The 15,048-nt window shown below is 40.6% G+C and overlaps 1 protein-coding gene across 1 annotated transcript in view; it reads right to left on the reverse strand.

Annotated features, from left to right (window-relative positions):
- Positions 1–1,803: 1,803 nt before the first annotated feature.
- The window catches only part of GRM1 (glutamate metabotropic receptor 1), a 195,390-nt gene continuing 182,145 nt past the window's right edge, over positions 1,804–15,048 (reverse strand). Inside the window, exon 9 of the mRNA XM_071549372.1 lies at positions 1,804–5,537. Within this exon, the coding sequence (XP_071405473.1) occupies positions 4,703–5,537 (835 nt within the window). The 3' untranslated portion in view covers positions 1,804–4,702. The remainder of the gene's footprint in view (positions 5,538–15,048) is intronic.

Consider the following 15,048-nt stretch of genomic DNA (forward strand, 5'->3'; position numbering starts at 1 on the left):
GGATCTACTGAGACCTGGTAGTTTAATTAGCGAAGGCAAGGAACACCTTGATTGTTTTTTTGAGTTGGCTACAGTTTATCTGTAGCACTGGAAATGGCAGCTGGTCACTCCTGCTCTCTTTTACTATCTCTCTTTGTGAGCTTGAACGATTTGCTAAAATGTGAGTCGGGTCCAAATATGGGGCCTGTGGTAGTGCCATGCACTTGGCTGCATGACATTCCCTATCTTCCTTTTTGCTAATATCTGTGTTGGGAATCTTACACAGATAAAAATAGGCCTTGATATTCACTACAGCATCTGCTTCTCCTTCCCAGTGATTTGCAAAGACTTGCCAAGTGTCTAGTGACTCAATTATTTGGGAAAAAAAACACCACAACAATACAATCTGCAAAGCCACACTTATCCCACTCCCATGTAAGAAGGATTTTTAACAGCCACTCACACCATGTGTAGAACAGCTATTAGCAACTGCTTCTCTATTTTAACCCAAAGAGTAATGAATACAACTCCAGGGGCCCAATTTCCATTGCCTTTTTCCTTTGGTTGCCACTTACTCCATGGGAAGTGGATATGACACACTAACTTGGGTTCAGAAACCTGACTTACTGAGCAGAGTTTGGGTGGGCAGGCATGGGCTAGGCTGGTGGAGCTGCCAACACTGTCCTTGGCAGGAGGCTGGAGACTAAATCTCCAGTATGCTAAGATGCTTTGGTGCTCTGTGGTCCTGGTCCATTCATCCATTTGCCTAGTGTAAAGCTACTTTAGATGGGTTTTTTTATTAGCTTGTGCAACACTGCACTGGGTGCTCGGAAGAGGAGTAACAGTAATTGCTGTGTTGGCCTGAGGATGTTTTTGTAATTGAATGTACTTGGTCAGCAGAACCTTTATTAAGAAAAAGAATAAATTTTGAAAAAAAAAAAAAGGAGGGTTAAAAAAGAAACATCTCTATGAACAAAGAGACCAAACTTTTGGCACTTACCACCGATTCTCTGTATTCCAGCTGTGCAGTAGTTGTAGGTGAACTGAACCATCAGATGTGGGCTCTTGCAAGGCCAAATCAAATCCAAGGAGCCACTAGAAACAAGCCTATTCACAAGTGTAAAGAGAAAAAGAGCTAGATTCTCTATGTTTACTGCCACTTGTGACTGAAGACTTCAGCAGCACTTCAGGAAAAGCATGTCCCTGAGGCACACAATGGTTGAGGAGTCACCAAGAAGCCACAAGTGTCTATGAGTCACAGAGCAGGAGTCAAGAGTCCCAGTACTTTGCTCTGTACAAAAGCTGTAAAGGTAGGAGGCACAAAATGCTTGGGATGGATCAATGCCTATTACTTCTCGCTTATATTACTTCAAATATGCAAGAAAGCATATTTGAGTTTCCCAAATGGAAGAAGCAGACACCACCAAAGAAGGGCTGGCGTTTCCCCATGTCCTTGGGAAGCAAATTTTCCTGTAATTTCCCATTGAATTCTCTTTTACAAATTGTCAGCCTGAATAAATACCTATGGTGCTTATGATTTTTATTAGGAAGCCAAAATCCTGAGGTTTGTTCTACAAGCAAAAGTCCTCCAAACCTCCACCATTTCACTACATGCCACAATCTAATCAATACCTACCTCCATTTGAGTATCCCATCATCTCTTATTCATGATGCAGAAAATCTCTGGAACAATTAGTTACTGTACATAACTTTTTTCTACTCAGGAAATAAAAAATTAAAAATCTTAGCATTCTATTTTTAAATAATGAATAGAAAATATTTATTTTACAGCATTTTCAAGATCATTTTGACAAAAATGCATTTTCATCAAGCGTTTGACAGACCAAAAGGAAGAACTTTTACAGAAAGCTTCATAGCTCATACAACTGCATACACAAGGTGAGTTCTTGCTCTTTAGATATATTTACGTATGTGTATGTTTCCAGTTTTAACAATTACAAACTAAAAGCTAATATACTGAATTTCAAGAAAATGCCTACTTGTGATATAATTACATTGCAGTAATAAAATCAGTGCTTAATATGTTCAAAACACACAGATATGAAAACAGTATACTACCTTGCCCCATTGCCATCTCTTCATTGATACAGATCTATTATGTTTCTTTTTTTTATTTATTTCAATTCTTCAAAGACTGGCTTCCTAGTATCAGCTCTGTCTACTGACAACATATGTTTTTGGAAAAAGCACAGTGGATCTTATACTATGATTATTAGAAGATAGAATTCATTGTCAGTTTGGTGATCAGCAAAGAAAATCTGGTATTTTTTTCACTATCTTAATGGACAATCAGCATTTAAAAAAAAAAAAGAAACAAGAAACAAATATCCCCCTAAAAGCCCCAAACAGAAAAAAAAAATCAACAAACTGGCCCTCAGGCATATTCAGTTCATTATACAGACACCAATATAATGACAAAGATATAACCTTGTCTTTGGGAAAAGTCATTTCATGCTGCCCACATCAGGACTATGATAGTAATTGGCCACTAGTCATATAGAAAAGAGCAAACATTGTGAAAAGAGGATGAGGAAAAAAGACTCTATCTGGTTTTGAGCACCAGCTAAACCTTCCAATACCAATATTGTATAACCAAGGCAAAACTATGAGATTTGGGGCTTCAGAGAAGAACTTAATAACAGGACTTCTTAAAATTCAAGTGAAAAGCATGAAAAAGAATAGAATTATGTTGAATTTGGAAAAAAATCTGATATTCACATGGAGCATTGTTAAAATCAGGTTTTGCCACTGTATTAACAGGAAGAGATTCTTTTAAAATATTTTTGGATAAAAAGTATCTATGGGAGAGAACCTCAGCTGAATTCAGCAGCACAAGCAAATGTCGTAGCATCTAAAATCCTGACCTGCACATGTATAATAAGAACATTTATAAATAGGGTAATAACCATTATAATTAAGTTAAAGCCACAGCAATTAGACCTGGACTTTGATCATGCCAGTCATTAGGGACCTTTGGATTAGGTCCATCTCTAGGAAACACATGAAAGATAGAGGAGGAGGAATAATAAATGATTGAACTACAACTACATAGAAGTGATCTTTAGGGTGCTATATTGTATGTTAAATAGGAGAAGTGAAATCATATGGAAAGAACATGCAACTAAACATCATAATGAGTTTAAAGAACTGTCTATAACACAACCTGGGAGTTTATGCACACATTAAGCACTGATGAAATTTCCTGTCCTGATGTGATTTTATTTTTAACTATCTGAGGCAGTGAAATGGTTGAATTACTTTAATTACTTTTCCTGTCTCACCTGCAAGATTTCCAAAACAGACTTTTTTCTTTTTGTGTTTTCTTTTTCCTTTCTTTTTTTTTTTTTCTTTTTGGTTAACCACACTTGCTGCAAACATGTAAAATAACAAGTTCTCAGTGCACTGGTTTAGTAATAGCATATGTCTGCTTCATAAAATATCTGCAAAACAAAGCACCCTAAGATAAGGGTAACAGCTGTCTCAGCTTGTATATGAAAAAAGAATGCGTTAGCACAGCATACAAACCTCCAAAGATCTATCGAATATTTGTAACAACATGATATAAAAACATGATTTTAACATAAAAATATTCATAGTATATAAGACAATCTTCCAGTGGTAAGTTATTGGACATTACTCTTCACACATACCATATGTACGCATACAGATACGCAAACGTATGCTCACTCCACTCTCTTGTCTGGGGCCAGCTCTACAACGCCCAGTATGGAATTGCCTTTCTTTCAGGTTAGCACTTGTTACTCTAAGTATACAGCTATTTCGCAATGTATTTGATTCCAAAGTAACACAGAGGAATGATGCAATGACATGGCAAATTATGTTATTTTATGAAAAGATAGTCAGTAAATATTGTTCTGCTACAGGAAACATTGTGTAACAGTTTAGCCACATGGTTTGCAATCTTATACAAAAGGGCAGTTTTTCTAAGTCCTTGTCAGATTAAAGTCCTACAGTGAGGGCTTTCTTCAGAAACATCTTGATCATATTTCTCACTCAGTTTGCAATCCGCATTAAAAAAGCCCAGATCCCCCCGAAAGCAGCCTAGTGTGAAGAACAAATCATGCAGACAAAAGTCAGTAAGAGTCATGCGCTTTCACACTATCTCAGCTCCTCTCCCCCAAGACACATTCCACAGTTATGCCACCTGTAGAAACCAGGAAAAAATATTTATGCATATATGTCTCATATACAAGTAGCTTCGTTCCCCCTCACCACACTCCACCCTTCCAGCTCCTTGGGTATGTTGCTTCCATAGCAGACAGACAGCAGTCATGAGGTTGTGTTAATGACTTCTCCAGGTCACACTTCCCAGAGTTCTTTTCAAGCATTGCCAAGAGAGAGTGTGACAAAGTGTGATTTTATTTTTTTCCTGTGTCTTTATTAATTTTTTTTTTTTGCTATAGAAGTTGTCTCTTGGATTTGTGCTTTGTTATGGTTTCCTAACATTTTCCCAAAGTACATTATTTTTATTTTTAACAGATAGAGAATCTTGAGCCCTCAGAATGCATTATTATTTTCTTTTTGTTTCCTTTCAGTTATTTAAGTGCAGGATGAAATTTTTGCCCTGTCATTTGTGACTTTGTTCTCTGCTCTCACTGCCCACAGCCCTGGGAGACTTGTCTCCTAAAGTCCTCCCAGCGGGCAGCTGCCAAAGTCCTTCCTGCCTTGTTTCTTGCAGCATCTACAGGGTGGATGAGCTTTGCTTATAATCCCTCAGGATGACAGAGGCATAGGTCACATCTGGGGGTGTGCAGAGCACCGACTCTGAGACAGGGGAGCTGGGCACAGAGCTGCCCGAAACCACTGAATCCCGGAAAGGGGACGGGGGTGTCAGTGCCGGAGAGTCTTCCAGAGACAGTTTGCTGGTCACTGGCTCCTCGTCCTCCTCCTCCTCTGTGTTTTTCTCATACACATATCCCTGAATAAGCTTCACCTTCTCACTCTCTGCTTCCTCAGCTGGGGGCGACAGAGCCTCCTCGCTGAAGGCAGCCACCTGGAAAGGCTGCAGGGGTTGCTGCTGTGGTGGTGGTGGCTGGTAGGGGGACCGCACGCCGTTCCCTGAGCCGGGAGTGGGGAGGACAACATTGAAGTCAGGGATGCCGGTGGCAAATTTGTTGACTGCTCCTTGCAGCTGGTCCATGAGTGACTGTGACTGCAGGGGTGGGCTCTTGGGGGACTGCTCAGGCAAGAAGAGTTGGGTCTCTTCTGCTGTGGCCTGCAGCGGGGGGGTCGTTGCCACACGCCTGTGCACCACCATGGAGGGGCTGCTGGACTGGTTGAGGTGAAGGGGCTCTCTGTCTTCTTCCTCCACCACATTGTACAGAGTCTTACTGCTGATGTCGGTAAAAGTCAGGCTTTGACCGTGGTAGTCTTTAGTGAGGGGTTTGATCACCGCTGTCTGATTGCACCCTGTCTCCTGGTTCTTCACATGCACTGAGAGTCTGTGCCATGTATGTTCCCCTTTGGGATCTTGTCTTCCACCTGGTTCAGACCATGACACAGACTTTCCATTAGAACTATGAATAAAATAAAGATGGGTTTATTTGTATTTACATTACACAAACACAGGCAGTATAACAAACAAGTCTACAAAAATACTGATTGCTTTGCCTTATTAATAAGCCTCCCCCTCCAGGTCTTCGTGTCCTCCCAGAAAAACTGCATACGGAAACAACAGAGTCTTTTAACAGCAGCAATTACTTTGATTTTCATCCCAAAGTGATTACTTCCTGATGGATATCCATGTTAAAACCAGCCTGGAAAGGCTAGCCTGTGGGAAGGACTCTGGGAGGGCTGGCTGTGATTTGAGGACTTAAGCTATGTCCTTTTGAATCTAAGTTTGCTCACCCCACCTTGCAGGGGGGAAGGAAAAAACCGAGGGGGGGGAAAAGTCACAGAAAGAGCTTTAATTAAACCCGATTTAGAGCTTATAGGAAACATTTTCAAGCTGTTGGAAGAAAAACAACCCACAGTCATAGCCTTTGGCATACTGGGTAAAGAGAGGAATTCTTGCTAACCCCTCCTTTCCTTTTTATTTTCTCTCCCCCTTTTTCATTTAGGAACAGAATAGCTATCAGAGAAGTGAAGGACTCCTGGGGCCTCCATCAGGTAGGAGGCAAATGCACTTCTTCCTGGGTGATGATTATTTACAAACCAGGATAAAGCGCTGAGACTGAAAACAGTTGGTTTGTGTGGGTAGAGGAACAAGCAGCAACGTGACCATGGTGAGTCAAACCCTCCGACTCCTTGGACAGGCTGGGTCCCATCAAAACGCTGGGCAGTTTGGTTGAGTGAGGATCTGAGGGTCAGACCTGCCCCTGAGGAACTGTTGGTTTTTTTGCATTTCCTTGTGCCCCTTAAGGGAGCAGCACACAGAACAGGGTGGCAGCTTGTTAGCAGCTGGTGAGACAGGGAGCTGAGCACTGCTTAAGAGGATCAAGCAACTGCTTAATTGCAGGTCAGGCAGCAGCAATCATTGACAAATTATAATATACATCACCTGTGTGGAAAACAGAGGCAGAGAAAGTCTGAGATGATTTATTAGAAGCAGTCTTATCTCAGGGTTTTGTCCCTCAGGGGCCAGGAGCAAGCAAAGGATTCAATTTCAGACTCTGTGATTGCCCTACAGGTGGGAGCAGCCTCACCTCCAGGGGAGATAGCTTTCCTTTCAATATTGCAGCATTGTTCTAAGTATTTTGCTTTTTCTTGCTCAGATTTTAGCAGTTCTCTTTTTCAAGGAGTAAATAATTGCCAAATGAATTTTATTAAAAAAAAATTGACTGACTTTGTCATAGCTGGAAGAGACTGGTACAACACTGATAGTGTTGTAAATCTGTCAAAAAAAGAAAAGAAATGTCATGACATATGCCATGTTTCTGCTGAGCAGTAAATATTCCTGGAGAACAAAGTAAAATCTTTTGAGATTGATCCAAGCTGGAAAGTTCATCTCCAACTGCAGACTCCAAACCTGTGACTCACCACCTCTGTGGGAACTGGGGCACAAGAAAGGGCAATATAAAAAATTCATAGCTCCCCAAAGCATGTAGTGGGTAGGACCTGGAGTTGTTTGGATTTAGAGCTTTAACCTAGAAAGTAAAACAGACAAGTTTCCAGCTGAAGAATGAAAACTCTGTATTATAATGATCAATGAAAAGATAAGAATGAAGGTTTAGAAGCATTCCTTGATCAAAATGAGCCGTAGTATGACTTTTTTTTTAAAGTGCTATAGAGATAAGTAAATGAATGTAACTGTTGGGTGTGAAAGATTTTTAAAATAAAATTTTAACATGCCAAGATCTGCAAACTCCTTGCACAGAAACACATTTTGTCTGCTTTAACTTCAAAACAAGTCTCTTCTTGTAGAGAGGAAAATAAGTCAAGTGCTCTTATATTGTATTTTGCTGATGCTGTAGCTCAAAAATACCGCAAAGGACTTTTCTCCTTATCTGTTTATCTGCTGCCTTTTATGCTAAGTCCACTTCTGCATAATTTATTTCTTCATATCTAGTTCTGGTGCATCATCTCACTTTTAAATCCCTCCTCATGCCATCTGTTTAGTATCTATCTCATTTTGTTCCCAAGATTTTGTATTTTGCATCAAAGGCAAGCACTGCTATTTTAAGGAACACACTACCTCTGTCTTCAGATCTTGCTCCTATTTAGTTCATTTCCCTCTCCCTCACTCTGAAATGCTGCTCTTCTGACTTCTTTCTTCCATAGCACTCTCCATAATGTACTTAATTGAGCTCAAGTCAACAGCCGTGGTTAGACCATGCTGGGATTGCAATATCCAAACGTGAACAAACCACTTAATCAGTATTTATCTGTTACCAACTTGCTCTGTAACTCTCCGATTCTTGCACCAGCAAAGTTACAGCCTGGGATCCAGAGCATAGAGAATTACATCAACTTTGAGTCCTGTGTGCCTGAGACTGTCTTTTTTTTCCTTGACCATTTTATGCATAACAATCCCTAACTGATACCACTTGAATCAGAGTGATATGTGCTCTGATGAGGTTAACTTCTGGAACCCACAAGTTGGGAAATGGCTTCAGGTACAGTTCAACAAAGTGCTTGAGAAAGAGCCCTTCCAGTCAAAAGAGCAAGGGTAGTTTCTTGACCTGGTAGATTTTGTGCCCTGTTTCATCCCTTTAGGATGCTAGAGTGGTGATCTCCAAATGGCCATGAGCTGAGGGAGGATCTTAAGCTTGCTGAGATGAGGGATACAGTCATTTGGGCCAGGCCTGGTGATGTTATAGAAGATTTAGAGCATATGACATTTAACCAGAGGAAGAAGTTATAAGAGAAATAATAAATGTTACCATTCTTTCTTTGTCAGACTGATGCTTTGTCCCAACCTACCTCCTTGTAGTCACTGTAGTAACTGAAATGCCAGACTGGGGATACTGGGGTAACTTGGCAGTCCCTTCTGTGAAATACAATCTTAGTAATGAACGTAAAATGCAAACCAAGAAGAGCCTACCAACTTTTTCACCAAAAATTAAGTCCAAAAGAAACCCTAACTATCAGTGACCAGATGAGGTCAGTGTCAGGTACTGCTCAATTGGCAAATGATGCTCCCACGTTCACAGGGTGGGGACCCAGTTACAGACACCTGAGAGCTGGCTCCAGAATGCAGCATGCACAGGGCTGATCCTGAGTGCTGACACAGATCTGGCCAGCTTTTGGAGGCAGTGGGGATGCAGTTCAAAACTGCATTGGACAAAACTTTCTCATCCCACATAGCAGTTGCTGATGGATGCCATCTTAGGGACTGGTGGAGTAATTTCTTTCTGCCTTGCCCACAGAAAGGCAGTTAGCCAACTACAAGCTTTCTCCAACCCTGCAGCCACATAAGAAGTGGTAATGAGCCTGAGCAAAACTGTCCTGCTGCCACCTCGCTGTTCCCAGGGCCCAAGCTAACAAGCTTAAAATTTAAGGCTAGTACCTGCACTGCAGCACACTGCAGGTGCTTAGCTTATATCTCCAAGTTCTCTTCCATCATCATCTCCATTTCAGTAAGGCCATGAAATTTGATTAAAGGAGTGAGCTGATTTTAATCCAGGGTAGTGATATCTCCCTGTACTCAACAGCCCCTTGTCTCAGAGCTGCTGCAGCAAGTCCTGCCGCTCATTAGCAGAGCAAGCCACACTGGTTAGTGTGTTTCTGCAAGCCTAAGCTCTGAAGCATTGCTTCAAGGGACTCATCTCTTAAACCTAGGTTAGTCAAACTTGTCTACACTCTCTCATGAGTGAGGGAGCCATTGTGGACCGCAGCCCCTATCTAATGTATGCTCAGGATTTTTGCCTGATATTGTCACTGAAATGAAAAAGAATCACAAACTAATTTCAGCCTTAGTCCTTTTAAACTATAATCTCTGTCTTGCTGATAAGAGGAACTTAGAACAGTTCTCACAGCATGACTCCAATGCTTTCTCTGGTGCTGTATAATTAGAGCAAGGTTTAACCTCCCACTTGTGTTTCTGGAAATTTAAATTACTGAACTAAGTTTTCTTTGTTGCTCCCTGCCACCCCACACTCCCCCTTTTCTTTGGACGAAATTGCTGTGGGTATGGGACACAGTATTCTATGTAAATTAGAGTGCTGCTTTAAATGTATGATGGAAACCGCTACACAAAATATAGGAAAGCATAACCCTGTCATGCTGTCTCACCAAGGCAGAACCTGATGATACTTAGGGGTGTTGTGAGTGAACACAAGGCCAGAGCTGCCTTTCTAACTCTCTGTCTTGCCACTGGCTTATTTCAAGTAAATTTAACATATTCATCTCTTTCATAAGTTACTTAAATGCAAAAGTTAAATAGTACTTTATCTGAGTTACATATAGACTTTCTAATGTACGTTGACCCTACCAGTAACTGTTTTTCTGTTGTTGTTGTTTTCTCTTTTGTGTTTTTTTTTGTTTGGTTGGTTTTGTTGTTTGTTTGGGTTTTTTTAATTGAAATGTTAATATTATACAGCCTGTAAAGTGGATGCAGTAGTTATGTCTAGTTGAAGTACTGTATGATGTGATACAGGTTTCTATCCACAGGGTTTCCAGGTTGGGGTCAGAGCCTTGGGGCAGGATCAGAAGATGTCAGCCCCCCTCACCTCCATGTCCTGGTCACCTAGATGGGGAAAGCTGGAGCCAGGAGGAAGGGGGGGGGGGGGGGGCACATACTTTATGCTTGTGCTACCATGGAACTGGATTGCTGCTCAGCTCATACCTAGTCCTAGGGGCAGGGAAGTAATCCCAAATCCAACAGCTCAGATATAGCCAAATATCCCTAAATAGATTTTTTCACTTTGAGACAACAATAATATTTATATCCATAAGCACTTTCATAAACCCCTGTGAATTTAGGGGGCTGGGGGGTGGAGAGAGATGCTAATGTAGTTGAAGTTCAATGTAGCTGAAGTCTCACAAATTCAGCATATATCACAGGTGTTACTTGCTCGGCTCAGCTAAGGTGTGACAATGTTGCACTGATTATGAGTATGAAAGTCTGACTACTGATTATAATTACTACTCTAAATTTTTAGTCTCATCTAAAATATAAAAGCTATGTCACAATTCAGTTGTCTTTCTAATGATTAGTGAAAAAAATTTGGTTCACCTGTGTGTTCATTAGGTATTTTGAAAAATATTATCAAATAACTACTAATGTGTTGCTTTGAGAAAACATCTTAATCTAATAGATAATAAAGAGTTCAGGATAATAAAAAAATTGTCATGAACAGCAAGAAAATTCATCCAGTGTTGAAGAATGGAAGACAAGAAATCTGCAAATTAAAGTGAAATGGAAAAGCAGTCTTACTAGACACTAGCTTCTGTTTATTTTGTTGTAATTTATAAATAAACCCCACTAAATATTCAGAATTAATTCATCCTATTGAATCACTTCTGTAATTTTTTTAAGGATAATGAAGTTAATGTATGGAAAAGAATGGTGTAAATCATCACAGATTATCTGTTATCAATGGAGAAGTACATTTGTACTATCTGAAGATGTCTCATGCTGCACATTCAAATAAATTTATATGACAGTGCAGCCAATGATAATGTCTGAACTGAAGCATTTATTCTGAGAGGCTCAAAAAGGAGCACAGTTAATAGAATCTGAAAACTGAAAAGTACAATTCTTTGCACCAGGAGACCTGGAAAGCTTAGGAACATAGGAAGAAAGTGCTGGAATTAAATTCATTTAGAAAAAGTGTAGGTGGATGCAACTAAAGCAAAATAGTATGTAGGACTGAAAGGCTATGAAGATCAACAACCTTCAAAAAACATTACATCAAATGAAATGCTATGGAGCTGCTGTTGAATAACACTAATTAATGAACTTAGAATATAATAAAACCACAAAAATTGCCCATGAATTCTGTGTTCCCCACTCAAAAGCACTGCATTGTGGGACAGAGATCAGGAGGTCTTTCCTATGACTGCAAGATAGTTGGAGGTTTTTCTTTGCTTTCTGTAATCCTCTCTGGTTCTGATGGAAACTTCCTTGGGGCACCATGTTTTTTACCAGAAAGGTATTGATAAGCTGAAAGCTGTATACTGAACAGCAACAGAAAACACTGGGGCCAGAGAAAAGACTCAGATAAAACTAAAATAGCCACATATATTCAAGGTTTTTTTCAAACATCTCAAAGACATTACCACCAAGACTGGAGGGTATTTCATGTGGCATATAGATACACAACTGCGACCCCTAGATGAAGCTATAAAAGGGACAAATTACACTGAAGATCCATATTTCGTAGTCAATAGCTGTATCAGACCAGGAATAAATTCCTAATGTACAGAAAAGCCTTTTGCCCTGGATATTTGCTGCCAAAAAGTGTGCAGCCCTTGCAGAGGTAGCAGTCAAGGAGGTCTTTCTCCCACTATAACTTGCCAGATTCTCCGGTATACTTGAGAATAAAATAAACTCCCAACAGTTTGAACAGTTCTCAAAGAGCCATCAGACTTGCCTTAACATGCCAACATTTTGAGTGCAAACTTTACCCTGTTGCCACAGGAAGCTTAGTCATGAGGCCCCTTGTTTGTAATATACAGCTCTCCATAATATGCTGCAGCAGACAGAGCAGCCTGTAAAGCCTGTGGGTTTTTTGGGTGTAACTGAAAGTTTCCATGGTAACGAATGTGCAGCTTCAGAAGAAAAGAGCCCTGAAACTCAGAGCTGTTTCTTGAGTTTTTATATACGATAATGAAATTTTATTATTCTATATTTTCACAATTCTGTATTTAATCCTCTCCAGGATTATCAGGAGAATGGAGAATAACATTAGTGAAAAAAACCTGATGCTATGTATTGTGTGCATCAAAACACAAGACAGTTTCAAGACTCTACATCTAATTGCTTGTAAATGGAAAGTGAGGGAAACCATAGATGATTTCTAGCATGTTGCAATAGTGAAGCAGGGTTTTCCCAAGAAAACATGGATTTGCAAACTGCTGTAATTCTGGTGAATGAGACTGAGGCATGAGACCAGACAGTGGTATTGGGCAACTGGTAACATGACAGACACGCTTCTACTGCTCAAACTGGGCTTTGTGGCCATGGGGAGCTTGGGCAGCCGGTTGCAGATAGAGGACATGCCCTTCCTCAGGACATGGTACGCCACGGCCAGGGCTCTGAATGCGTCAGCCCTGGCTGAAGCAAGAAGGAAGCTTGATGGGTAAGGATGGGAAACCAAAATAACTTCATGCTCAGCAGGTCTGAAAAGTTCCACCACTTCTTAAAGCTTTTCTTATCCGGGCAGCTGCCACAAGCATTTGTAGTCCCATTGACTGGTTGAAGTCCCACCAGAGGTGTTTCTCAGGAACTCATGTGGATGGGGATTTTTTTCCCAAACTGAAAAAAAAAATCCCAAGCATTGTCATGCAAAAAGCAGGAGATTAAGCCTTCCATGTGCTCAGGAGTTTCACAGCTTGCACCCATGCTTTTTTGAAGAGAATCAGTTGTTGCATTCACCTTTGCCTCTTAATAATATGTCTGTGTTGGACTCCCATTTGAATTTCCAGACAGACAATTGGTGATCTGTGCCCTGGGAATCTGCAGCGCTTGTTCCAGTTCAGAAAAGAAGGGCATATTGTTCTGACTAGAAGCTAGTAACGAAGTGTTTGTACTGCTCCTTACACTGCCTGTGCATAGTTTGCCTTTCAGGGTGTCAAATCTGGTTGCTGCACAAGCCCTGTAAAAGTCATCTCTACTGCTCCAAATGTATGATGCACTTTATAGATTTCTTCTGATCTGCAAATCAGGGGGTAGATGTGATTGTACTAACACCACTGATAACTTTGCACAAATCTCACAGACTATCAGAGACATACACAGAGCTAGAATGCTTTGCACTGATTAGAGCAGAGGAACAGCATCTCTGGCTGTAGCCAGGCAGCACTGCTCAAACTGCTGTGTCAGTGGATCACAGGCGGCTTCCCACCTAGTCACTGCACAACCTTCCCTGGGGCAGGGAGCAGGACTGTTTCACATCTGCAGTTTATCAAATGGAAATGAGCAAAGATCTGGAAGAAATGAGGTGAGGCCTTTCAGTTTCTGGAACAGCAGCATGTTTTCTCCACTGTGTTTGTGTTTGTGTTTGTTCAGAGAGGGCAGCATTTGCACATCTTGCTTCTGAAAAGTTGAACTTTGCTATTGTTGATTGAATGCAGAATATGCAGAATTTGAACATCTTTCAAAAATTAGAAGAAAATTTTCTGCTATTATTTTAAGATACTGTTTGTTCCTAGGCCAAATCCTGATGGTTTTATTTTCATTTGCCTGCTCATGATTTCCCTGTTCTGCAAATCCCACCAAACAAGTTTTTTCTGTATTCCATCTGCTGGCTCTGCAGCCACAGTTCACTAAGTACAGTTAGCAAGAGCTGTGCACAGCAAAGGTGTCTTGCCAGGAGTCAGCCACTAGGCTGTTCTTTAAAGCATACAGGATAGTGTCATCTCTATGCAAAACTGTAAAAAAAGAAAAAAACCTGTTGGCTAAACAGAAAAGGAAGATAAAATTAGTACAAAAAAGAGGATGTATCTGGAAAGTTGTAGGCATTTAGAAATAAAAATTAAGGCTTAAAAAAGTGTAAAACCTGAAAAAATAGTCAATGTCTTCTTCATCACATCTGGACAATTAGTTTAAGGCATTGTCTGAAACAAGGGGACATAAACAAATTTCCCATCTTTAATGGCATGCACCACGTTTGTCCCATCATTATACATGATAAACCAATGAGGAAAAGAAAGCAAGGGGTAAAACCCCTCTTTGTCATGCAGCTTCTCTTACACATTCACAGCAGTGTGGGATTTTTCAAAGCTGCACATGTGCCGACGGACACTGGCTGGTGGGCGAGAACTCTGGCTGCCTCTTCCTAAAGATTGAAAAGAAAAAGACACCCAGTGAGTGGTTATACACTTGTGCACACATGGTGGCTATACCACTCAATAGGTGCCTGACCTACATCTGAGGGCTTTCCCATCTTTTCTCCTCATCACCTCAACTTCCACATAGATTTCTCCTTGGCTCCAGCACACTACTGTTTAAAACAGGTTTTCATGGTGTTCATTCCTGCTTCCTCTGCTGAGCCTTGATGTACTTTACATACCAGATGGCTAGGGCTGCTGTGCATCTAGCTGTCAGAGGGACTTTGCCCCTGGTATTTTCAACATAGGATGAAATGATGAAAAAGGAGCATCTGCCTTTCACATCTTATTTATGAAAGTATCACCAAAAGTTTTAGTTGGTGGAGTTTTTATTACATACTCAGCTGCTGCTTTTCCCTTTGTTTCTTATTCCCCTACTCTGTTTTTCTAAATGTTTCCTTTCTGTTACTTTTGGAGCTCTAGCTGAATAGTCATTAGCTTTCATTATATGTGATTTCACTATTGTACTTTATTTTTATGCAAGGAAACATTTGCCTTATTGAGGTAGACACAAAATGAATAGTCTCCTAAGCGCTCTATCTGCAATGGTAATTCAATACAGGATTGCAGATTGCAGTTTTGGCCATTAATGTA

This window comes from Pithys albifrons, chromosome 2, assembly GCF_047495875.1.
Source record: "Pithys albifrons albifrons isolate INPA30051 chromosome 2, PitAlb_v1, whole genome shotgun sequence".
Classification (NCBI taxonomy): domain Eukaryota; kingdom Metazoa; phylum Chordata; class Aves; order Passeriformes; family Thamnophilidae; genus Pithys; species Pithys albifrons.